The sequence below is a fragment of the Doryrhamphus excisus genome, linkage group LG1, assembly GCF_037039965.1.
Source record: "Doryrhamphus excisus strain RoL-2023G ecotype Guam linkage group LG1, RoL_Dexc_Guam_v1.1, whole genome shotgun sequence".
Taxonomy (NCBI): Eukaryota; Metazoa; Chordata; class Actinopteri; order Syngnathiformes; family Syngnathidae; genus Doryrhamphus; species Doryrhamphus excisus.
In genome coordinates, this window is record NC_136357.1 from 28,821,574 (window position 1) to 28,846,045 (window position 24,472).

Here is a 24,472-nt window from a genome sequence, read left to right on the forward strand (position 1 = left end):
ACCGTTGTATACGTCGTATTTATTTCTTGAAATATCTAACTTCTTAGAACGTCTCCAAGTTTGTTGATTTACAAAAAATATCCCAGCACAGTGGCCGTTCCATGGTTCAAATCCCGCCTCGTCCATCCCTGGAAGTGATGTTGTGTCATTGGGCAAGACACTTCAACCTCATCATGACCTCCAGGGTGACCCACAAATGAATGCTATGCTGACCCATGTTGACCTGGACGTGGTCCCTGGGCACCACACAATGGCTGGCCAACTGCTCCGAGAGAATGGGTGGGGGTAAATAAACATCTTTATGTTTTTTTTGCCCTCTAAAATGTCTCCTTTATTAAGCAAATGTAAGTTGTGTTTGTTGAGTTTGAAAGGTCGAACAGGCGAAACACCGCCCCCTAGTGTTTAGTTGTAAAACGTGTCGTATGTTTCCAGCGCCTCGTCGTCTTTGTTAGATTCCTCTTCCGACAAAACGGAGCCGCCAGTCCCCGCTCGTTGGATGTCCCCGTGCTCGGTATCGCACCCCCGGCGTGGAGCGGTTCTTGCGGCACCGGCACCGCGGCGACAGCTCCCTGCTCGGCGGTTTCCGGTGTTCGTCCGTCAGCGGGAGGATGGCGTCTAGTTTCTACCGCATCCCTTCTCCCGCCGCCGCCGGTCCTCCGACCCCCATTAACGCCGAATGTCGTCGGCTTCAGTCCGAGGACTGCAACGGAGAACACCATTAAACAAGCCCGGTATGTTTTAGCGAATGGTTTTGTTCAAATTATGACCTTTTTTTAATATATGTGAGAAGCTCGGCTGTAGCTCGGTGCTCGGCGGAGGCCTAGTTGAGATTCGGGGTCAGTTCTCTACGGAGGCTCGCATCTAACGTTAGACCAGCCAATCTGGCCTTGCGTACAGCGACGATAGCGTTCGACTTGCCGCATCTGTCACTTTTTTTTATACGCCAATGAATTATGTTACTTTTTTCCAGTATTAAACTGTCAAACAAATGAACATTATAATCGTTTTAATCGCTAAACCAGCGAAGGAGGTGCAGTTGTTTGATATAACTAGCTGTTAGCTATAGCTAACCAGCCATTAGCTACATACTAGCTACAAACTGCTGTGTTTTTTCCGCATTCGGTTTTACAATTTTGTTGCTTTTGTGAGCTTTTGTAAGCTTAGTAATGTCGCGTGAAACAAAGCGTTGTAATTTATTGTGTTTATTTATACGCGAAGTGGGTAATAAATATGAACATTACAATAAGGTGCTGGTCAGTTCAGGAAATAGACTGAGCCCAGCTCTGTTTTGTTATATGGTGCTTCGTAAATATTATTATAAAGAGGGGGAGGGGTAAAATGTAACGTAATAACACAACATGTCAGCTTAAATATATGGAAAAAAAATAATTTTGTGATGTTATGCTGCCATACTTGTGTCATTACTAACATAAGTTTGATTTCTATTATAATGATTATAAGTAATTCACCTCCATTCAATTCAATTGTTATGTGTGTCCCTCCAGGTTTCATGTTTATCTTCAAGGACGCGTTCATCCCGCAGCGACCCCCGTCACCCAGTTTGCAGTTTCACAAACCTAATCAGTGTGTGCTCCAGTGCGGCACTATAAACCTTTTTCCCAGGGTCTGAATCCTTGCGTTGTAAAGCGGAAGCATGACCGAGGCGTGGCAGCAGCAGCAGCAGCAGCAGCAACAGCAGCATGCGGTGGCGCCGCCTTCCGTCGTCCATACGCTTCCCCAGACGACGGACAACACTCTGGCGTGCACCGTTTACGGCGTCGTACTTCAGCCGGATCCGTCGTTGCAGCAGCAGCAGCAGCAGTTGGGGCAGCAACACGTGGTGCAATCGCAACAGACTTCCATGCAGATCGCGGCGGAACGAGTGCACAAGTGCGGCGCGTGCGGCCTCGATATCTCTCACCTGGCCAACCCGCACGAACACCAATGCATGGTGACGCAAGACCGCTCCTTCCAGTGCACGCAGTGCATGAAGATCTTCAGCCAGGCCACGGACCTTCTGGAGCATCAGTGTGTCCAAGTGGAGCAGAAGCCGTTTGTTTGCGGCGTGTGTAAAATGGGCTTCTCTTTGCTGACGTCTTTGGCGCAGCATCACAACTCCCACGGCAACGGCAACAATCCGATGAAGTGTTCCATTTGTGAAAAAACGTACCGTCCCGGATCCGGGAACGTCACCCCAACGTCGTCTGCGGCCAATCCCCAGCAGCCGTCCACCGGCGAGACATCCGGTGGCGGCGCGGCAATCAGTGCCTCGTCGCCGCCTGCTTTTGAGGCCGCCGCACCCGATAGGCCGTACAAGTGCTCGGTGTGCCATAAGTCCTTCCGGCATTTGTCCGAGCTGACCCGCCACGAAAGGGTCCACACAGGTGAGAAGCCGTACAAATGCGACACATGCGATAAAAGCTTCAGCCAGTCCTCGCATCTGGTGCACCACCAGCGCACGCACAGCTCCGAGCGGCCATACAAGTGCGCCGTGTGTGAGAAGAGCTTTAAGCACCGCTCTCACCTGGTGCGCCACATGTACGCGCATTCGGGCGAGCACCTGTTCAAGTGCAATTTGTGCGAGATGCACTTTAAGGAGTCGTCCGAGCTCCTGCACCACCAATGCCAGCCGGAAGGAGAGCGCCCCTTCCGCTGCGCCTCGTGCGGGAAGAGCTTCAAGCGGCCGTCGGACCTGCGGCAGCACGAGCGCACTCACTCCGAGGAGCGGCCTTTCCAGTGCGAGGAGTGCCAGATGAGCTTCAAGCAGCAGTACGCTCTCGTGCGCCACCGCCGCACGCATAAGAACCCCGCCGACCGCCCGTTCAAGTGTAATCTCTGCGATAAGGGCTTCCTTCAGCCATCTCACCTGCTTTACCACCAGCAGGTGCACGGCATGGAGAGCTTATTTAAGTGCGCATCGTGCCAGAAGTCTTTTAGCCAATCCGGGGAGCTACTGCGGCACAAGTGCGGCGGCGAGGTAGAGAAGCCCTACAAGTGCGACGTGTGCGGCAAGGGTTACAAAAAGAACTCGACGCTGCAACGCCACCAAAACACTCACTGCGCAGAGAAGCCGCTGAAATGCTCTCTGTGTGACAAGCGCTTTGTGTCATCCTCAGAGTTTGTCCAGCACCGCTGCGACCCGACCCGCGAGAAACCGCTGAAATGCCCCGACTGCGAGAAACGCTTCAGGTACTCGTCCGAGCTGCAGCGCCACCGCCGCGTCCACACCGGGGAGAAACCGTTCAAGTGCGCGAGCTGCGACAAGAGCTTCAAGCAACGCGAGCACCTGGCCAAGCATCAAAGCGTGCACTCGCGGGAAACGCAGTTTAAGTGCGTGTGGTGCGGCGAGCGCTTTGTCGACCTCGCCGCGCTGCAGGAACACACGGTCCAGCACACGGCCGAAGGTGAGAGTTTCCCGGAAGCGCCCTGCATCCCCTGAAAAGACGGGACCCCCCCCACGGACATCGGCCTCCGCGCTCTCTCGCCCCTTTTTTTTTTTTTAGGATCTAACACACGGCCGTGAAATATGTTGAACGATTTGTAGTAGCTATTACGTTCAGACTTCTTTGAGTAAAAAAAAAAAAAAAAAAAAAGCAAACCTCAGGATCAGGAATCCGCTTATAATCGAGGTAAAGACTTCAAGAGCGAAGAAGGCGCGTGATGTATGTAAAGTGTGGGTTATGATCAGATACCTTTTTTCTGTGGTTGCATGTGAGTTTGTTTATTTTTTATTATTATTGTTTACTCTTGTGGATGACAAGACAAGCTGTTATGTGTATCGCTCCTGACATCCATGTGCCTTTTTTTTTTTTTTTTTTTTTTACAGATGTTTTTATTGATTCCATGTCCAGTATAGCAGTCCCTCCCATCATCATCATCATCATCAGCAGTATCTTTTCCACATACTAGACCTTTAGCTAGTGTCATCTGTTTGTGCATGACTATTTATCACATTTAGTATCACTGTTTGTATTATAAGTTTGTTTATTTAGGGGGGAAAAAAATCACCATAAGATGAGAAGAAAAAAAAAATTGTGAAAACTGTATAGCCTGTGTCCTATAAAAAAAAACCTATGTGTTATTGCATCTTTGTATTAAAAGAAATGACTAGGTAGCACATACCTATCATGTCATAAGAACACTTGACATGTGCAATAGAACATGCACAATGTAATATTTATGACTACTGATTCATTTGCATAGTCTACCCTATTATTAGAGATTGTGTGTATGCGCTCATGTAAACTGAAAAATGTGTAGTGCTTCTGTTATGTTATGTTTTCTTTCTACTCTTTAAATAAGCTTGCCGATATTTTTGCAAGGACTTAAGTTTCAGTTTGAATTACCACATTTACTCTGACCAGCTGTCAAGAACATTATTATGGTCATTTATAAGAAACTAGAAGCAAATTACAATTAAGTAACGGGACTTAATTCCTCATCCAGACTCGAGCACATAATAACTCCAAACGGCCCTTAAAAAAAAATGCTACATATGCATTTGTTAGCGCCGAGGATGAAGCGAAAATATATTCCGTGCAACTTTTTTTGCAGTATATTTAAAGAAAGGGACGCATTATGGCGGATATAGGCAGACTATATCCTATATATGGGAGTGTAGTTGTGTCACCTTTAATTTGGCTTCACACTCCAACTGGATGATGAGGTGATAGAATGTTGGATTTACACAAATGGATATCGTATAGACTCCTGTTCAAACTGTACACGTTCATGTAAAATAAACCACATTGAGAAAAATGACTGTTTAATGGATTTTCTATGGGTAGAGTTTCAATGCCCAACAATTCTGTTTTTGGATTTATTTTTTTTTAATTTTTTACTTTTAATGGGATGCTTTTTCTGCAAAAATAGTCATTTATAAATAATGGATTTTCTATGTGTATTTTTCACTTTTAATGGGATGCTTATTCTACAGAAATAGTCATTTATAAATAATGGATTTTCTATGTGTTGAGTTTCAATGCCGAACAATTCTCTTTTTCGATTACATTTTTAAAAAAATTTTTTTTCACTTTTAATGGGATGCTTTTTCTGCAGAAACAGTCATTTATAAATGTGCCACTGTTTTTTTAAGTCCACAATTTATACATGTTTTTGCTTCATTCGTTGATGTCGAGATTTTGCACTTTCTTCAGCCGTTTGTGAACGCACCATAGTTGCTGTGAGGTGCAAAAGTGTACACCGTGTAAACCGGGACTCGGATTCATACAAGGTGTTGCTTAGTGGTCGTGTTTGGCCCACAACTCTTGTCTTTATTGTCCCTCTACATATTGTAAAAAAAAAATTATCATTATTAATGCACTTTGATACACAATCATCAAACCTATGTGTTGTAGCTGACAATTAGCTTATACGGTAAGAATATCTGTCATTATTTATGAATTAAGGTTGTTTTAGCCTATGCCAAGAGCCAATAAAAAAATTAACCGCCCAAAATGGCCCCCAGGCCGCATTTGGAACACCCGGTTGTGTCTAATACTACTATTAATACTAATTATTAGCATTTTGAGTGCATATATCGACTAATAATGACACTCACCAAGCTTGACTGTTTACTTCCGGTTAGGAACGGAAGTCCCTCCCCAAGTCGCGTTGGCGGAAAAGAAGGAAGACTTGTACGTCTGTCAACAGCCTTGGTTAACAGTGTCGGCGTCGATGGCTTCTTAATGTCCGTTAGCAGCTAACTTTAATGTTCATGTCGGCTGGATGTGATACTTCTTCGACGAGGTTAGTCGGCTGACTTTTGCCCTTTTATTGATTTCACGTGTTTTAATCAAAGACTGCTCTGCCCCACTTTGCTTTTTAAGTAAATTATAAGTAAGTTATATCAGCTAGCTAACTAAACGTGATCGTACAATACTGTACAATAATACGAAATATGTGCCATAAATTATTAGTCTGGTTAAATAAAGGCATTGTTTTATCGTTTAAATGAAAACCGTAGGTGTGAAAACTTTTTAGACACCAATATTCTTCACATTTTAATTAATTAAACACGCTAATAGCAATCCGACATGAGTCAAGATGTGCTAAGCTATTAAAATAATACGAAGCTTCCCATATTTATGCATCTGTTGTGAGAAAAAGGGAAACGTATTATTAAAAATTACACTCCACAGATCACTCAACTGGTCCAAGGGAGAGAACAATTCAGAACAAAACACCGAGAAGGTGGTCCATTGGTCGGTGCCAATAAGAAGCTGGTCGTGACCGCTGTGCTATTCAGCCACCAGTCTCTTTAGCGCCCCCTAGTGGTAGTAACCGCTGGTCTGTGACAGTGACAAGTAGGTCATGGCCATTGTTCGCTATCAGTGTCTTTAGCGCCCCTAGTGGTAGCGTCAGTAAAGGAAGACAGTATAGGCTACAACCCCCTTTCGAAAATACTATACATGTCGATTTTAATGGTATAAATGATGGGATGCGCGATACTGTAAATGTTGGTATCGATCCGATAAATACAAGGTCAGTATTACTACTGATACCGATACTGATACAAGTTCAATTAATGTTTTTGTAATGAATGCCCTTATTTTGTTGATCGTAATTGGAATCAAAGTTGAATATAGGTCAAATACTTTTGGCGAACAAAATATATTTTTGTGAACAAATTATCGTTATATAAATACAATCTAACGATAGCTTAAAAAAACAACTACAGCAAAATGTACTACTTTACTAATGTGTTTACATTGATACCTTGATCTAGCAGGGTTTTAATACTCACAAAATATAGTGAGGGAGTCTCTTTGCTACCGTTTATCCTCATGAGGGTGGCGGGGGGTGCTGGAGCCTATCCCAGCTGTCTTCGGGCGAGAGGCGGGGTCACACTCGCATTCATACCTATTGTAGAAATCCTCCCCCTGAGGACTCTAAGTGGGTTTCGAATAGAGGATAAGGGAATCTTAAAGAACCAAATATTGTTTATTCCTGACAACAATACCTAATACAGACGTCCGGGCTTATCTGCAGTCCCTGTATGCCTACAAGTAAGCGAGTCTTATTACAGCGCAGCTGCAAAAAAAGCACCCTTCCTTTCCCTGCCCGGCCTTTTATACACTCGAGGCTGGAGTCCTGGACCAATCAGCTTTCGTCACTGCCCTACTCAGGGGCCTCACACACTCCATCATCATGGCTCTTTCCATCTCCACCACAGGGTTTCGAAGAGAGGATAAGGGAATCTTAAAGAACCAAATTCTAGAATGAGAACCAGATTGTTTATTCCTGACAACAATACCTAACACAGACGTCCGGGCTTATCTGCAGTCCCTGTATGCCTACAAGTAAGCGGGTCTTATTACAGCGCAGCTGCAAAAAAAAGCACCCTTCCTTTCCCTGCCCGGCCTTTTATACACTCGAGGCTGGAGTCCTGAGGCTGGAGTCCTGGACCAATCAGCTTTCGTCACTGCCCTTGCTTGAACATGTGCGAACATGTTGCGCCAAATGTATTTGTGGCAGTCCAAGTGTATTTGTTAGTAAATGAACGTACATAGTGTTACGCAACTATTTTTTCTTCCCTTGTGTCCTTGCAGCTGGCGGGTCTTCATCCCATCCTGCCCCGCGTCCTACTCAGGGGCCTCGCACACTCCATCATCGTGGCTCTTTCCGTCTCCACCACAGCTCAGCCCGGCACTTCTAACCGGCGCGCACACTCGTCACTAACCAACGGTAAAGCCGGCAAAGCGGTCTTGAAACCACTTATTCTGGAGAACCGGTGCGCTGCCTTCCAGTATCGGGTCAGCCCAAATTCAGCGGAAGGTGAAAGTCTTCACCGACGTGCCGCAAATTTTGCAATGCCGGGACCCTCGTCTGCGGTCAGCAGCAAGGCTCGGGTGTACGCCGATGTCAACACGTGGAAGAACAAGGAGTACTGGGATTACGATGCACACGTGCCGCACTGGAGGTAGGCTGGCTGGCTGCTTGTAAAGTAGATGATGATACTTTTATTTGACCATTTGTTCCCACCTTCATTTCCCCCCAGCAATCAAGACAAATACAAGTTGGTGCACAAGTTGGGCAGAGGGAAGTACAGTGACGTTTTTGAAGCCATTGATGTGACCAACAATGACAAAGTAGTCTTGAAAATCCTCAAGGTGAGTCAAATTGTCACGACGCACGTGTAGTGCATGGCGTTTTTTTATGGATTCCTCTACGGCAGAGTCCTATAATAATGTGTTTATGGGGAAGGCAATATTAAACTCAGACTGCTTTATGGAATTATTGATTACTCTGGGTTTCCGGTCAGAGGACACAAAGTCATCAGATGGACTCTGAAGTGTGCACACGTTGCTTTACGTTCTATAAACTCAAGGTCTCCATTTTATAAGTATATAAACAGGATATTAAAATTGTCTTGTATACACATATACACATCACAGAATCAATCTCAGAGAAACGGTAGACAGTTTAGAGCAGGGGGGGCTACTGGAGCTAGGGCCAGGGAGAGACTGGGCCGCATCAGGTTTTCCAAAAAAAAAAAAATATATATATGCATTTATTAAAAACAGAAAAATGAATAAACTTTGCTTAGGTTTTGATTTTCTACAAGAAAAGCTCTGATAAAACATTCCACTGTTCTCAAATATCTTCATTTTTATTTTTCTACACAAAATAAGATGAAAAATAAACAAATCAAGAATAAAGAAAATCAATCAATCAGTAATAAATAAATATAATAATAATAATAATAAAAGGGCAAATAATAAAAACTTAAGAAACCACATATAGTTGGTGGGTATACAAATGATTTTTTTCATATTAAAATGAACAAAGCATTATTAGAGCCCTGTAGACATGACAAAACACGACTATAGTCACATTTATACTCTTTTTATTTACAACATATTGCGCAACTGCAGGGTCTTGAGACACATGCTAACTCACAAACTAGAGAGCTAGCGACCTAAACGGTAGCCTCCAAGTTATTTCCTTTAAACTTAAATAGCCAAAAACTTACCACTTCCACACGGATAGGGAGGATAACTATTAACAGTTATTTAACCTTTAACATGAACATTTATCAAAAAATGTCAATATATGTACTTTTCAAAAATATAAACTTTTTTTCTTTACTTTATTTGCTTTTTATTTAACCTACAAATGTGTCAGATCATTTTGCCTGACCCTTTATATCTCATATCGATTAAAAAAAAATAAAATTGCAGATTTTCTTTTTCTGTCTCTAAGGAAGATATGTATATGTATTGGTGATTTAATTAATCCCTCCCTCACCCACCTTTTTTTTTAATTTTTATTTTACAGCCTGTCAAGAAGAAGAAAATCAAACGGGAAATAAAAATTTTGGAAAATTTACGTGGGGGAACCAACATCATCCACCTGGTTGACACAGTCAAAGACCCTGTGGTGAGTTTTACGACTAGTAGCGATCCTAACAATGTAGGCTTGTGGACCAAATGAGGATGCTCCATGTCTAAGTCCCTTTTAGGGTGGCAAAAAAAATGTTCACCCTATAAGTTGAATTGACTTCAAATGTCGTAACATATGAGCAAGATCGATTTAAAAATATGGCCGCCATCAAGCAAAACATCTTTTGCCGGACATCTAACTGACCATAAGTCGTTGACCATTTGTTTATGTCATCTTTTTTGCAGTCCAGAACGCCAGCACTTGTCTTTGAGTACATCAAAAACACAGATTTTAAGGTACTTATTACACACTTCATGACAGGGGTATCCAAACATTTTCCATCAAATGGCTGCACATTGAAAAATTAAAGATTGGATGCGCCACTTTGATATAATATTACCATTAAAATATTTTTAAATTTGAATATATTTTTAAAATGTGCCGTGGGTCAATGAAGAAACAGCCACATTCCGAACTTTGGACACCCCTGCTCTATAACTAATATCAGTTATTTTTATCATTTTTATACTTTATCCCCAGTTGTCTGAATTGATAATCCCAACTGTAACAATCCACAGGAGCTCTACCAGAAGCTGACGGACTATGACATCCGTTACTACATGTATGAGCTTCTCAAGGTAAAATCCGTCTAACCGCGTCAACCTTCAGTCGATCAGATTGAAATAATAACTGTTCATAACGCAACCATTCATAGATCATAATAAATTATGCTGTGGGAAGTTGTCCTTTGTTTAGATCACATAGCATGGAGTAGAAATGTGGACTTTCTGACCGTATGTCGTATGTATTTGTGTGTGTTGTTACCAAAGGCTCTGGACTGCTGCCACAGTATGGGCATCATGCACAGAGACGTGAAGCCTCACAATGTGATGATCGACCACCAATTGAGAAAGGTGCTTCTGTTTTTTTTTTTTCACGGCCAATTGTTGATAATTACAGCATAATTACATCCACGCGCATTTGCAATATTCAGTCATTTTCTACCGCTAATCCTCACGAGGGTCGCGGTGGGGGGGGGGGTGCTGGAGCCTATCCCAGCTGTCTTCGGGCGAGAGGCGGGGTACACCCCGGACTGGTCGCCAGCCAATCACAGGGCACATATAGACAAACCATTCACACTCACATTCATACCTATGGACAATTAATGGTTTAATTTCATTTGAACATGCATCAGATTACAATTGAACGCATCCCATAATCAGTTCCCAGTTCCACATGTCCAAAAGGAGTAGGAAGAAGCAAAGCTTATTAAATCCTACCCCTCCATCTGGTACTTTTACAATCAGTAACTGTTACAATTGTTCACTTCCTGCTTTCCATAATACAGTTTAAGGTTGTTTTTTTTTTTAAATAATGTACCGAAGTATGATATATATATATATATATATATATATATATATATATATATCGTACCCGTATCATACTTACATTTGTTCACTTCCTGCTTTCCATAATACAGTTTAAGGTTGTTTTTTTTTTTTAAATAATGTACCGAAATATGATATATATATATATCGTACCGTATCATACTTCGGTACATTATTTAAAAAAAACAACAACCTTAAACTGTATTATGGAAAGCAGGAAGTGAACAAATGTAACAGTTAGTGATTGTAAAAGTACCAGATGGAGGGGTAGGATTTAATAAGCTTTGCTTCTTCCTACTCCTTTTGGACATGTGGAACTGGGAACTGATTATGGGATGCACTCAATTGTAATCTGATGCATGTTCAAATGAAATTAAACCATTCATAAATTGGTTTAATAAATACATTTGTTCATACATTTGTTGTTTGTTTTTTTTACATTTATGCTGCAGCTGCGTCTCATCGATTGGGGTTTGGCAGAGTTTTACCATCCCGCTCGGGAATACAACGTCCGGGTGGCATCCCGCTATTTCAAGGGCCCGGAGCTGCTTGTGGATTACAAGGTACCCGCAAGACACCTCCCTTTTTTTTTAATCAAATCCCTCGTGGTGATTTCTGCAGTCCATTCCATCCACCGGTGTGCCGTCTCTTCCCTTCTCGCCAGATGTATGACTACAGTTTGGACATGTGGAGTCTTGGCTGCATGTTGGCGAGCATGATCTTTTTGAAGGAGCCATTTTTCCATGGACAGGACAACTATGATCAGGTAACACCACTGGGATTGCACGGCGTGGGGAGGGGTTAGCGTGCAGACCTCACAGCTAGGAGACCCGAGTTCGATTCCACCCTCGGGCGTCTCTGTGTGGAGTTTGCATGTGGGTTTTCTCCAGGTACTCCGGTTTCCTCCCACATTCCAAAAACATGCTAGGTTAATTAGCGACTGAATGGTTGTTTGTCTATATGTGCCCTGTGATTGGGTCACAGGGGTGCTGGAGCCTATCCCATCTGTCTTCGGGCGAGAGGCGGGGTACACCCAGCCAATCACAGGGCACATATAGACAAACAACCATTCACACTCACATTCATACCTATGGACAATTTGGAGTCGCTAATTAACCTAGCATGTTTTTGGAATGTGGGAGGAAACGCACGCATGCACGATGAGAACATGCAAACTCCACACAGAGATGGCCAAGGTTGGAATCGAACTCGGGTTTCCTAGCTGTGTGTCCTGCGTGCTAACCACTCTACCGCCATGCAACCAGAAAAAGAACACACCGACAGTAAAATATGGTGGCGGTAGTGTGGTGGTCCGGGGCTGTTTTGCTGCTTCAGGACCTGGAAGCCTCGCTGTGATAAATCGAAACATGAATTCTACTATCTGACAAAAAAAATCCTAAAGAGAATATCCGACCACCTAGAATCGTTGAGCAAGTACAGAAGACACCATGGGAGTCATCTAGTAGATCTATCAGTGACCCCCATTGCTCATTTCAAGTCCATGTAAAATAATGCCTGAACAAAAAGGTTTTTGTATGACACAGAAAAGAACGAGAGTGCTTCGATCCTGTCTTTCAGTTGGTTCGCATTACCAAAGTACTCGGCACAGACGAGCTGTTCGGCTACCTGCGCAAGTATCACATCGAACTGGACGCTCGCTTCAAAGACCTGCTGGGACAGTGAGTGCTGGCAGTCTCCTTGGTTTAGTTAGTTGGGCCTTGATTGTCGTCACACTGGACAGCACTCTTGGGTAGCTGTGGACAAAAACAGCTAAATTCAACTGAACAAAAATGCAATGCTTTGTGTGTTCAGGCAAACACGCAAGCATTGGGAGCAGTTCATACGGAAGCAGAACCAGCACCGAGTGAGCCCAGAAGCTCTGGACCTACTGGACCATCTGTTGCACTATGACCACCAGCAAAGACTAACAGCAGCGGAGGCCATGACGCACCCCTACTTTTGTTCGTAGCAACTTATTGAAGTCACTCTGGTTTTCTGATTATTACTATAAAATATTACTATATATATTACTTATTATTTACAACATATTGCGCAACTGCAGGGTCTTGAGACACATGCTAACTCGCAAACTAGAGAGCTAGCGACCTAAACGGTAGCCTTCTAGTTATTTCCTTTAAACTTAAATAGCCAAAAACTTACCACTTCCACACGGATAGGGAGGATAACTATTAACAGTTATTTAACCTTTAACATGGTAATAATTTTTTCTGGGTACATGATACCATACAGCATCCATATCAAACTTGCGCGGGCCGCACTAACATTAAACTTTCATATCAAGGCGGGGGCCTCAAACTAGTGTCCTGCGGGCCACGTGTTTGAGACCCCTGATTTAATATAATAATTAAATAATTGTATTATTATATTATACTATATATATTACTATAAAATATTATTACTATAAAACTGAACATTGTAAAAATGCTTGTTAAAGTTGTGTGCTTTTTCAGTTCAATCAGTTGAGGTAACTGGCTGCCTTTTGTGTTTCAGACCCTGTGGTGAGAGAACGGGCCCGTACGGACCAAGCAACGACAATACACACCTCAAATGCAACATGAAAAGCTCAGACAAGGTGAGCTAGTTACCCTTTTATGGGTTTATCAATTATCCGTGGCGTAACTGTGTTAGTTAGCAAAGAGGTTAAATTAGAGTTAACTGCTGATGACGTCATAGACAGGCGACCGAGCTGCCGGTTACGTCATCACCTCCTTTTGCCTCTCTCGCAAAAAAGATGTATAAATACCGTATTTTATAATAATAATAAAACGGCAAATAATAAAAACTTAAGAAACCACATATAGTTGGTGGGTAGACAAATGATTTCTTTCATATTAAAATGAACAAAGCATTATTAGAGCCCTGTAGACATGACAAAACACGACTATAGTCACATTTATACTCTTTTTATTTACAACATATTGCGCAACTGCAGGGTCTTGAGACACATGCTAACTCGCAAACTAGAGAGCTAGCCACCTAAACGGTAGCCTTCAAGTTATTTCCTTTAAGCTTAAATAGCCAAAAACTTACCACTTCCACACGGATCGGGAGGATAACTATTAACAGTTATTTAACCTTTAACATGAACATGAATCAAACGCAATAATTTTTTCCGGGTACATGATACCATACAGCATCCATATCAAACTCACGCGGGCCGCACTAACATTAAACTTTCATATCGAGGCGGGGGCCTCAAACTAGCGTGTTTGAGTCTACAAATTCACTTGCACTGCACGTTAGCTTTTTGAATGAGGTATACCGTATAGCGGACAACCAGTATTAAATACATAGCAAACCCCAATGACAGCAACAGGGAAAAGAAAGCCATACATTATCTTCAAGTATGTGTTCTTTTTAATTATGGAACCATATATTCAAGTTCATGTTTTCCAAGAGGTGGTTGTCGCAATGTTTAAAAACACAGGAGCAGAATACATTACACAACAAAAACACAACACGCACCAAATGAATGCCTTAAAGCCGGGAATGATCCCATTTGTTTTTGTAGTGACCTGGTTTCCCCCGCCGGTCTCTCTTGATCATGTGACCCACATGGACGAGCCCGATATGTGAAATGTAAAGTGTCAATTGCAGTAAAAAAAAAAAAAAGCAGTGGGAACACACAATGAATTCTATAGTAATCATCATTTATATCAAAAGGCACAATGACATCCTCGATCACTGAAATAGCCCATTAATACTACGAGTATGTGTGAAATGATTTGTTTTCTTGCTACAACTTTTTCACAAGTATCCTCTTTTAAAAGGACAAAGCGTGTATTTTGTGGACTTCTTCACATAGCAAGTCAACGGTGTCCAAAGTAAAGATGACCCAGAGTCACCAGGGCAAAAACTGATACAATATTCTCATTACTAATTTACTTTATCGTTTTTAAATTAACATAAATAAATAAATGAGTCATTTTACCGCCATACAAAACAATGAAAAGCACTCTAAACACAGTATAAAACACACACAAATACCGACTTGGCAAAAAAAATAAAAGCGTGGTTCGATGTGGACGGGGAAAGCAATTGTGAATAATTCCTTTTAACTTTAATCCAAAACGACCAAACAGCATTGGCGCATTAATATGAACGTATTTTATTTAATATTTGTGTTGAATTCTGCTTTATTTCCATTATTCTAATTGGATCAGACTTCCTGTCCCTGCACCTTTGACCCCCCCAAGGTGAAATGTATTGATTGTACAGTGGATCAGTTAAAAGATAATTTTTTTTTTTTTCACTGTGAAAATAGACATTTTTCCCCACAGAAAACACATCACATTCAAGCTGGTAATAATAAATAAAATGGTCAGCATATATGTGCCACCATAAAAAAAAAAAAAAAGCTCACAATTTGTACATGTTTATGTCCTTAGCGTCACTGACAATGTTTGTTGTTTTTTTTTTAGTCAAGCGTTGAGATTTTGCACATTGTTCGGCGGTCCTTGAACGCGCCATAGTTGCTTAAAGTGAGGTACGCATATTTAGGGTTTAAATCGGGTGGCTTCTGGAGATGAATCTAGTCAAATAATTACAAGTCACTTTTATTGCAAATGTTGATCCAAAATCTAAGAACGTTTAAAAAAAATGTTTAATGATATTTCTATGATGTCTCAGTAGCCACGTTTACATGGACCCAAATATTCCAATTATATTCGGTTTATTTGCTAAAAGGGAAAGAATGTAACCTTTGTATACACCTCATTCCCAATCCGAATGAATATATAATAGGATTCCCAGGGGTGGAATATTCCTTTACCCGATCCGATTGAGGTATCTTGTACCCGCTCAATCGGAAAGTTTGTCAGACTGCGTTCTTCTTCCTGGTGTTTTTCTTCTTCTGTTGTTTATTGGCGGTTGGCAAGCAGCTTTGGTGTGCATTAGCGCCATCTGTGGAACAGAATCTAAACCCTTCTATACGCCATTCACAAGTCCACTTTTATTCCAAAAGAAAATACATATCTATATAAAACATGTGCCGAGCTTAATTATAAAATATTAGCAAGATTTTTAGAAAGATAAAGATAACTTTATCTTTTCCTGTTCCCGGGTGCGTTCTTTCAGCGAATGCGGAGATATGACGTAACACGCAGCTCCAGACGTTCTTCCATTTTTAAAAATGGAGGCCAGCAATCGGCACTGGACTGCTAAGGAAAGTTTGTTTTTGATCCAAACTAAATTCCAATACTGGACGAAGGAAAAACTGGCAATACGGAGTTATTCCAACAAGGGAAAGTAAAACTGGAGGAAGTCGGTATCATGTGATGTTGGTGTTTACTGGGCATGCCCCATTGACTATTCTGGTTGATTATAGCGGCGCATGTAGACACGCCATTGGAATATTCCTTTCCATGTATACCATTTATTTCAGAAAAGATTCCATTCGGAAAGAGAAAAACTCCTCATGTAAACGTGGCTAGTGTCTTTTGCAACCCGTTGGTAAATAAAAGTGATTTTAAATCCCCGTCGAGGTCACTGGCACTTGATATTTAAAGGATGTGTGGCCTCACAGGATTTGACATGAAGCATTCTCGGCGTCCTTATTTTAAAGGCATAGAAACGACGTGTGAAAAACGGAGGTGTAAAGCTAAAGCCAGGAACATTCAGTTTGACTCCACAAGTAAAAAAAAAACAATTGCGTAAATACAGTAATTGTGAGCATTATTCTTAAATCGATACGCAGCAGTTTGTACAGGCATTTCAGTGCTAATTGTACATTTAGGGTATATGATGTGTGTATATATTGAGGTAACGTCATAGCAAGAGGAGCCAAGGTGAGGTTGTGTGTAAAAGCCTTACAGTCATGCATCGGACGACAGTAGCTTGACGTGCGCTAGCGTTGTTGTCCCTTTTTTGTGTGTATCGTTCAAGTTTTAAAAAAAAAATAAAATGTACTCACATTTAAGTGCTATTCATGCGCCCACCGCACGATAAAACGTCACGGGCGCCACGGCAGTTTCAGTGTCACGGCAGCAGGCGTTGCAATGTCGCGTCGTCCAGTTTATTGACGGCGACGATGTGATCCAGGTGTTGAAGGTACTGGTCTTGGTCTCGCATGAAATGCGGGATTCGGGCATTGGTGATGGCCGCTAGGTGACGCAGCCGCTCCACGTCTTCGTAGGACACCTGCGGGAGTGACGGTTGTCAGTGGACACATGTTTTTTTTTTTGTCACAAAATAACACTCTAGTTGTGTGTTGGTAGTGAGTACCTGAAGTAGTATAAGTATAAGTATATGAAGCATATTGGATTGTGTCGCAACAATGACAATTGTTGGATTCAGTCACTTTTATTCCCAATGGTGATCTGAAATCTGAGGATGTTTATCCAGTATTAAGGAATCCAGTCACCCCTTTTTGATACAGAGATGATCCACGTAGAGAACACCATTTCCAGTATGTTGGATCTTGGTCTACCAAGACCAGGGTTTAAGAGGTTAAGGAAGGTTTTATGCTAGTAGCGGAGAGTAGTGCAAGAGGAGACACCGCACCTCGCCCGGGAAAGGACTGGGATATTGAGTCCGAATGAGTCGATATTGGTTGGTGGTCGGTTACAGCGATGGTGGACACCCGAGATCAGGGTCAAGCTGAAAAAGCCAAGGCCGCCCTTGACAGAATTTCCAGGCCCAAGCCAAGGCATCGTGGGAGTCCTGGGAATGAGGTCCTGACCCAGGTCGAGGAGTTCAAGAATATCTGGATCTCCTGAGGTGGATAGCCGTATTGCCGTACAGGACTGAGGCGGAAGGCAAAGCTCTCAAATTACCGGTCTATGTTCCCACCCTCACCTACGGTCCTGGGTCGTGACCAAAGGAACGCTATCATGGATATAAGCGGCCGAAACGAGTTTCCTCCGGAGCTGGACTCGCCCTAAGTGATAGTCGAGCCGCTCCTCCTTCCTATCAAGAGGAGCCAGTTGTGTGTGGCTCGGCCTTGGTGTCCCTCCCGATGGACCTCGAGGAGGTGGCTGGGGACTGGGAAGTCTGGGCTTCCCTACTGAGACTACTTCCCCACGACCCGGACGCGGATAAGCGGAGGACAATGGAACTTTATGTATTTGTATATCTCCAAAACGGGAACATTTGCGAGAGGTCGTCAACTTCGAGCACCACTACAGAACCTACTGCAAATTGTTGCAGGGAATCTCGTCGAAGTTCCGACACTGACCTTTCCCAAGGAAGTCAACATCTTGAAGTCAATGTTCTTTCGATGGCGTAGTATCTTGAGGATCCCGTCCAAGTAAACCTGGTCTTTACTGAAGCAGCCTGTGAAAAGTTAAAAAACAAAGAACCTATCAAACGTAAGAATCAGGGATCGGGGAAACACGACATATCTGCGAGTCCACTTAGCGAGACACCGTGAGGCGCTAGCAAGCGATGCCGAGGTCCTTTTGTATACTACAAAAGTAGTACTGTGATATTGCAGGTATTTTGTTTTTCAAATTGATATCGCTATTTTGTTAAGTAGTGGAGTAGTTAAGGACTTTTTACTGATGTTAGTTACTTTGTTCCACAAAAATACTCTTCTGATGGTGGATAAGTCAGGGACTGTATACTCACAGCTAATAGAATGGGAACATTTAAGCAGGATCTTGACACATAATTTAATTTATTTGTTTTTTTATGGTGTTTATTTTTGTAAATTTAATGCTACACTTTAAGTTTTTAGATAGATAGATAGACTTTCTTTATTGTCATTGCGCAACAACACAGCAGTGAAATTGCCAACGAAATGTCGTTGCCTGGCTCCCGTATAATAATAAATAATAATGTGGAGAATAAATAGATGACATCAAATATGAACAATGTACAGCGTAAACAGTCATTTGTACAAATAATTTAAATAATTTAGAATAAATAATAATAATTACAGAGGAAAGTTTGTGATACAGCATAATATAATACTAAATAATACATTTATAATAATAAATATAATATGTTCTAATGGAATAACAATTAGTTTAGTAAGTGAATATTGCTGGCAAAATTCAGTTTTTCCAAGAAATAATCTTTAACTACAAAAAAAAAAAAATCGCCTTGTTAACAATATCGTGATATATCGTATCGTGAGCCTAGTATCGTGATACGTACTAGATTCTTTCCAATACACACCCCTAGATCACATGACACGCTATGTCGGAGAACACTTAAGCACTTAATGTTGTTCTTCCTTCTACATTCTATTTGTCACTTTACCGGGCTGGGAAGTGTCCGTCTGTCCCCTCTTGGCGCGCAGGCAGTACTCCCAGCGGACGTCTGGATCCCGAACAAAGCGAGCAATGTGACCGAAGAGCTGGCTGAAGCTCATGCTGCCGGCATGGAAAACGGTATAGTAAAGAAGAGCCGCGCGCCAAAGGTATGGCTGTTTCCGTAGCAACACGCTGTGCAGGCTGGCCAGCCCTTCTTCTGTGGGGTTGGCCGGCTTGAGGCCAAACTGTTTCCTGCCGTCTGCGGTGGACCACGGCTGAAGATTGTTGTTGACCCCTCGGAGATAATGCGTGCCTGGCAAAGAAGACATTGGATTTGAACCCTGGTGGGTTCTAATCGAATTGGCGCTCACAACAAACGTTTGCTAAAACTTCGGAGAATGTCTCATAGCATGCGCTGTAACCGTGATGCGTTCAATATCCGGTGAAACACCGTATCGTAGTGTGTCGGCTCACCTATTTCGTGTCTCAGCATCCCTTCCAGCCAATGCTGACGGGCGCCGGATAAGTTGATGGTCAGAGTGGGGCGACAGCTCTCCACCACCATCACAGCCTGAGAGAGCAGCTCATCGGACAAACGCACCACAACCTACACACAAACACACACAACGTCACCGCCGGCACGTATCGCCGTTCGTCATTTGGCATTTCTCTGACGCCAAAACACGCATAGTCAATTGTGGTGTCATGTGACATGTTTGCAGATCGGGCCTGTACATACTTGAGCAGCACGGCATGTTGATCATGGTTTTCTTGGCAACTGTGCTCCCAGCTCCCTTGACATCAACCTACAGGTCTGGTCCCTAGCCTCTCATAATCATCCTGACCCCACCAGGTGACGTCTCCATTGATTATCTTGTCTTTTATCAGTTCAGTCTTGTGTAGATCTACTATCTACAACAGGGGTCTCAAACCTGCGGCCCGCGGGCCAAATGTGGCCCGCAGGAGACTAGTTTGAAGCTCCCGCCTTGATATGAAAGTTTAATGAAAGTTTGATATGGATGCTGTATGGTATCATGTACCCAGAAAAAATTATGACGTTTGATTCATGTTCATGTTAAAGGTTAAATAACTGTTAATAGTTATCCTCCCTATCCGTGTGGAAGTGGTAAGTTTTTGGCTATTTAAGTTGAAAGGAAATAACTTGGAGGCTACCGTTTAGTTCGCTAGCTCCCTAGTTTGCGAGTTAGCGTGTGTCTCAAGACCCTGCAGTTGTGCAATATGTTGTAAATAAAAAGAGTATAAATGTGACTATAGTCGTGTTTTGTCATGTCTACAGGGCTCTAATAATGCTTTGTTCATTTTAATATGAAAAAAATACCCACCAACTATATCAAGTAAATATAATAATAATAATAATAAAACGGCAAATAATAAAAACTTAAGAAAGTTGGTGGGTAGACACATTTTTTTTCAGATTAAAATCAACAGTATTAACAGTTATTTAACCTTTAACATGAACATTAATCAAACTTAATAATTTTTTCTGGGTACATGATACCATACAGCATCCATATCAAACTTGCGCGGGCCGCACTAACATTAAACTTTCATATCGAGGCGGGGGCCTCAAACTAGTGTCCTGCGGGCCACATGTGGCCCGCGGGCCGCGTGTTTGAGACCCATGTTTTAAGGGAACGCGCCAAGGGGCTGGGGTTTGCGACACAAGGTGATCTTTCCACTCACCTCACCCACGCAGCCTTCTTTCTGCAGATATTTGCGCACGGCGGCCCACACCTGACTCTTGGGCAGCACCCCTCCGCCTGTGACATCCTCAAAGGTCTCATACGAGCCAAACTTGTTCAGGACGCACTCCATGATTCCAACAGCCTGCAATCATACATAAACATGAACTTCAAACAATCTTTTGAGGACTTCACGCCAGACTTTGGTTAGCTTGTGATGTACCTGCTCGAGAAAGAGTCTGGAGCCGTCCCTGTACTTGTCCAGAACGGATCTGGGCTCAGGCTGGGCGTACTCAAACTGAGGCTCATAGTTGTAGTCAGACTGGAAGAACTTATGCTTCTCTTGTTCCAGGTTCAAAGGCCTGAGGGCAACAAGCAGGCACGGTCTGCCGGGGGAAGGCAGCGGGATGCTTCCTGTCCCCTTCGCGATGTGCGGCAGGGACATGGCGGGTCGCATTTGCCCCTTTTTAGCACGCAACCCCAGGGAATAGTTGACCGAGCATGAGCTCTCGCTGCGACGCATCCAGCCGCCGGTTCCCGGGCCGGGACTGGTCAAGCTCCGAGCAGGGGGCGACGGGGCGGCGGTGCCGCTACGCCAAGGTGGCCGCACGACTCGCTTGACTCCTCCCATCTGCTCCGGAGATTCTCGCAAACGCTGCGATGTCGCATCCAGACTCAGGGGACGGCGGGGAGGTTGTTTGGATGTGGCGCCCGCTTTGGGCTTTTTCTCGAGTAAACAGTCAGCGTCCGTCTGAGCCAGGAACCCGTTTTGGGACACCTTCTCCTTTTTGGGAACCTTACTCCTTCCGGTCTGAGGTTTCGGCTTGGTTTTGGTGGTACGGCAGGTTTTGGCAGCTTTGGAGTTGTCCGGCTCCAAGCTGCTGGCCTCGGTGTGGTCACCCTCGACATGATCCATGAAGACTTCGACTGAGTCCAACACCATCACCACAGCCTCAAGGTCCGTCCGTCTCACTCTGACTAACACAGACACAGATCCAGTAGCCACGTTTACATGAGGAGTTTTTCTCTTTCCGAATGACCTTTCCGATGGTATCCATGGAAAGGAATATTCCAATCTCTTGTCTACATGCGCCGCTATAATCAAACGGAATAGTCAATGGGGCATGCCCAGTAAAACGTAAACATCATCACGTGATTCATCGAAGATGGCGGACGAGAGTGTGATTACCACAGTTGTTGGGACAGTCGTAGTCAACACTTACGTTATATGAAAAGCGGAATTTCCAGAAAAATATAATAAGGGGAAAAAAAAAAGAAATTTCCACAATAATTACAAGCAGTTCCACGCCCTCAAATAATATTTTGTATTATTTCACACAATAATCCTCATGCTTTTGGACAAACTCACAGGTAAATGCAAGCTATGACCAGTTTCGCTATGTTAAGTCGACAACCGCTTATGTCGACGTCAGTCACCCAGTCCTAGTTGCGTCGACATAAACGGGTTCCACTGTACACACAAGGAGCGGCACTCTGCTGTACAACACAATAAAACTCTAAAGTAGTTATCAATCATTTACAGTACAGGTTCAAATATTTGAAAAAAATATATACAATTGTAATTACGATATGAATAGCAAATGATGAGCTCATTTGTTGGACATAATCACCATCAACAACCCCCCCCCCTAAAATGAATACATACCATAAAAGGTGTCCCGGGACGACTGTGGCGGTTTGTCTGCTCTTGCGTCCCCGCTTCACTCGCACATGATGGCCGCAGCGCCTCGGCACCAGCAGCGGGGTAGTTTGTAGTGAAGGAGAGCGGGGACAAGAGGCGAATAACGGTCCCGACTCGCCGCGGGCCCGAAGCGGCTGCCTGGACCGGCCAGGAAGCGGCGATGGTGTTGGAAGAAATTACGTCATGCGTCGCTGCGTGATGACGTCAACGGCTTGTCTTCGTTCCGGTTCCGTTATTCCTAATTGTTCCGTTGTTTGTTTGTTTTTTTTAAATGTAATTCGATACAAGTTTCAGTTAAGGTGAAGCCATTGTAACAATTTTAACAACTGTGTAATTATTTTATTGATAATCACATATTACACTAATTTGTCAGGAGCAGCACAAAGCTAAGAAGGTGAAGGTTTTGTTAAGCTAGCTAACATTAGCATCTTTAATCATTTGCATTTTTTTATTTAATTCGATAAAAGTTTCAGGTAAAGTGAAGCAATTGTAACAGCTGTGTAATTATTTTATTGATAATCACATATTACACTAATTTGTCACGTTCAGCACAAAGCTAAGAAGGTGAAGGTTTTGTTAAGCTGGCTAACATTAGCATCTTTAATCATTAGCATTAGGAAGACTTCATGCTTCCATCTGCTGTAAACATTTTTGGAGGTTGATTGGAGCCTCGAAATTGTATGAATGATGATTCCAACAGTGATGAATGATGAAAGGTCCTGACGAGTCCAGTGTGAACGTCGCCTCTCGCCCAAAGTTAGCTGGGATAGGCTCCCAGGATAAGAGTTACTGAGTTCAGAAGAAAATAATGAGATCCAGTAACGCCACAGGATCAACCTGCTGTGTACTCGTTATAAATTAAATCCATTTCACGCTGCATGTCTGGATTACCGGCTGCGCCTGCGGAGTACAAAGAAAGCTAACAAGGTGCATGAAATGGGAAGATAATTCAGATGGCATTTCTTTTACGAGCACGTTGTTTTGTACTTTTTGTATTCTTTCAGTGAAATGCTCCAGAATATCACAAGGCCTGATTCTATTCTGCTCTATTCATTTTCTAGTTTTTCTTCAAATGGCAGTGCTGGGAGAGGACAGTGTTGGGAGTAGCAGCAACAAAAATAATGCTATTACTAACAACACTGTTTTCCAGTAACGAGTCATGTTATTAATTGCTTTAAAATTTTGATATCACAATCAACGATCTGGATGTCGCTTTTTTAAAGTGTTACAATTTTATATTTTTTTTAAATAAAAAAATATTTTATTTTATTTTAATATAATTTTCATATAATAATTTTAAATTTTTTGTCATTTATTTTAGAGTTTTCTTTGAATATATTTTGACAAACTATGAGGAAAGTTTTACAATTTTATACATTTTTTGGTCAGTGAAATGTAAAAAAATCATAAATATATATAAAAATCATACTTTAAAAAATTATATATTTTATTAATTGGTCTTTTATAATTGTTTTGTATACTTTCAGTGTTGTCGCATGCTGTTTTCATGTTCTGCGTTTTTGGTCTTATTTTCCCCATTTTTGTTCACATTATCTCTACATTGTGCCGCAGGCCAGTAAAAACAAGCCAGTGACTGCAAATGGCCGCCTGGGCTGCACTTTGAACACCCCTGGCTTCAACAATCACCTCATGTGTGGGCTCACCATAAAGGTAAGATCTTGAAAAATGTGTTGATAGAGGAAATATTCAAAATAACATAACTTGTGGGCTCATGTAGAGCAGCTACACACAATAACCAGCATAAAAAACATCCTAGATCTTCCAGAATCTGCACCTACTCAAGCTGTAGTTCCTTGGATTAGACTACAAAGACTACAAAATCATCCATAATGTATCAGTATTTTTTTCCCGATCATGGAAACCGATATTGAAAAAATGCTGTATACAACATATATGTTTTCATTCCACCATAGGAGATGTCATGTTACTTACTGTATCGGAAATTGAGAGTTGGACAATATGAGAATATTGGTTTTCAGCAAAAAAAAAAGAAAATAATAAACATTTTTGAATGGCCCAGACAGATCCCAGACACAAATCCCATGAGTTTTTTTGTGT

The 24,472-nt window shown here is 42.5% G+C and overlaps 3 protein-coding genes across 6 annotated transcripts; 2 read left to right on the forward strand and 1 right to left on the reverse strand.

Moving 5' to 3' along the window:
• The first annotated feature begins 401 nt into the window (after window positions 1-401).
• Window positions 402-4,823, forward strand: LOC131132745 (uncharacterized). Its single transcript, XM_058078655.2, has 2 exons — window positions 402-731; window positions 1,506-4,823. Exon 2 carries the CDS (start codon window positions 1,655-1,657, stop codon window positions 3,437-3,439), a length of 1,785 nt encoding a protein of 594 aa, XP_057934638.2. The 5' UTR covers window positions 402-731; window positions 1,506-1,654; the 3' UTR covers window positions 3,440-4,823.
• Window positions 4,824-5,594: 771 nt separating this feature from the next.
• On the forward strand, window positions 5,595-24,064 carry LOC131132070 (casein kinase II subunit alpha'-like). Of its 4 annotated transcripts, none has more exons than XM_078793348.1 (13): window positions 5,595-5,748; window positions 7,551-7,921; window positions 8,000-8,111; window positions 9,280-9,381; window positions 9,630-9,680; window positions 9,963-10,022; window positions 10,215-10,298; window positions 11,225-11,335; window positions 11,437-11,538; window positions 12,351-12,451; window positions 12,585-12,733; window positions 13,284-13,365; window positions 23,966-24,064. In XM_078793348.1, the coding sequence occupies exons 2-12, from the start codon at window positions 7,812-7,814 to the stop codon at window positions 13,349-13,351; spliced, it is 1,050 nt and encodes a 349-aa protein (XP_078649474.1). In that variant the 5' UTR covers window positions 5,595-5,748; window positions 7,551-7,811; the 3' UTR covers window positions 13,352-13,365; window positions 23,966-24,064. The 4 variants fall into 4 exon arrangements, with proteins under 4 accessions (XP_078649474.1, XP_078649477.1, XP_078649479.1 ...); XM_078793351.1 differs by lacking the exon at window positions 23,966-24,064 and adding an exon at window positions 21,044-21,062; XM_078793353.1 differs by lacking the exon at window positions 23,966-24,064 and adding an exon at window positions 19,711-19,786.
• On the reverse strand, window positions 15,838-22,584 carry kiaa0895l. The gene is made up of 7 exons (XM_058077289.2): window positions 22,358-22,584; window positions 20,915-21,669; window positions 20,693-20,836; window positions 19,463-19,595; window positions 18,996-19,301; window positions 17,968-18,065; window positions 15,838-16,931 (listed from the first exon to the last, which is right to left on the reverse strand). The coding sequence occupies exons 2-7, from the start codon at window positions 21,632-21,634 to the stop codon at window positions 16,770-16,772; spliced, it is 1,563 nt and encodes a 520-aa protein (XP_057933272.2). The 5' UTR covers window positions 21,635-21,669; window positions 22,358-22,584; the 3' UTR covers window positions 15,838-16,769.
• Window positions 24,065-24,472: the final 408 nt, after the last annotated feature.

Excerpts from the sequence above, each read along its gene's own strand:
- LOC131132745 (XM_058078655.2), top strand. The coding sequence starts at position 1,655 with ATGACCGAGGCGTGGCAGCAGCAGCAGCAGCAGCAGCAACAGCAGCAT.
- LOC131132070 (XM_078793348.1), top strand. The coding sequence starts at position 7,812 with ATGCCGGGACCCTCGTCTGCGGTCAGCAGCAAGGCTCGGGTGTACGCC. Across the intron at positions 12,452-12,584 it reads TTCAAAGACCTGCTGGGACA|GCAAACACGCAAGCATTGGG; the intron begins GTGAGTGCTGGC and ends TTGTGTGTTCAG. Across the intron at positions 12,734-13,283 it reads CATGACGCACCCCTACTTTT|ACCCTGTGGTGAGAGAACGG; the intron begins GTTCGTAGCAAC and ends TTTGTGTTTCAG.
- kiaa0895l (XM_058077289.2), bottom strand. The coding sequence starts at position 21,634 with ATGGTGTTGGACTCAGTCGAAGTCTTCATGGATCATGTCGAGGGTGAC. Across the intron at positions 19,302-19,462 it reads GATGCTGAGACACGAAATAG|GCACGCATTATCTCCGAGGG; the intron begins GTGAGCCGACAC and ends CTTCTTTGCCAG. Across the intron at positions 18,066-18,995 it reads GACGGACACTTCCCAGCCCG|GCTGCTTCAGTAAAGACCAG; the intron begins GTAAAGTGACAA and ends AACTTTTCACAG.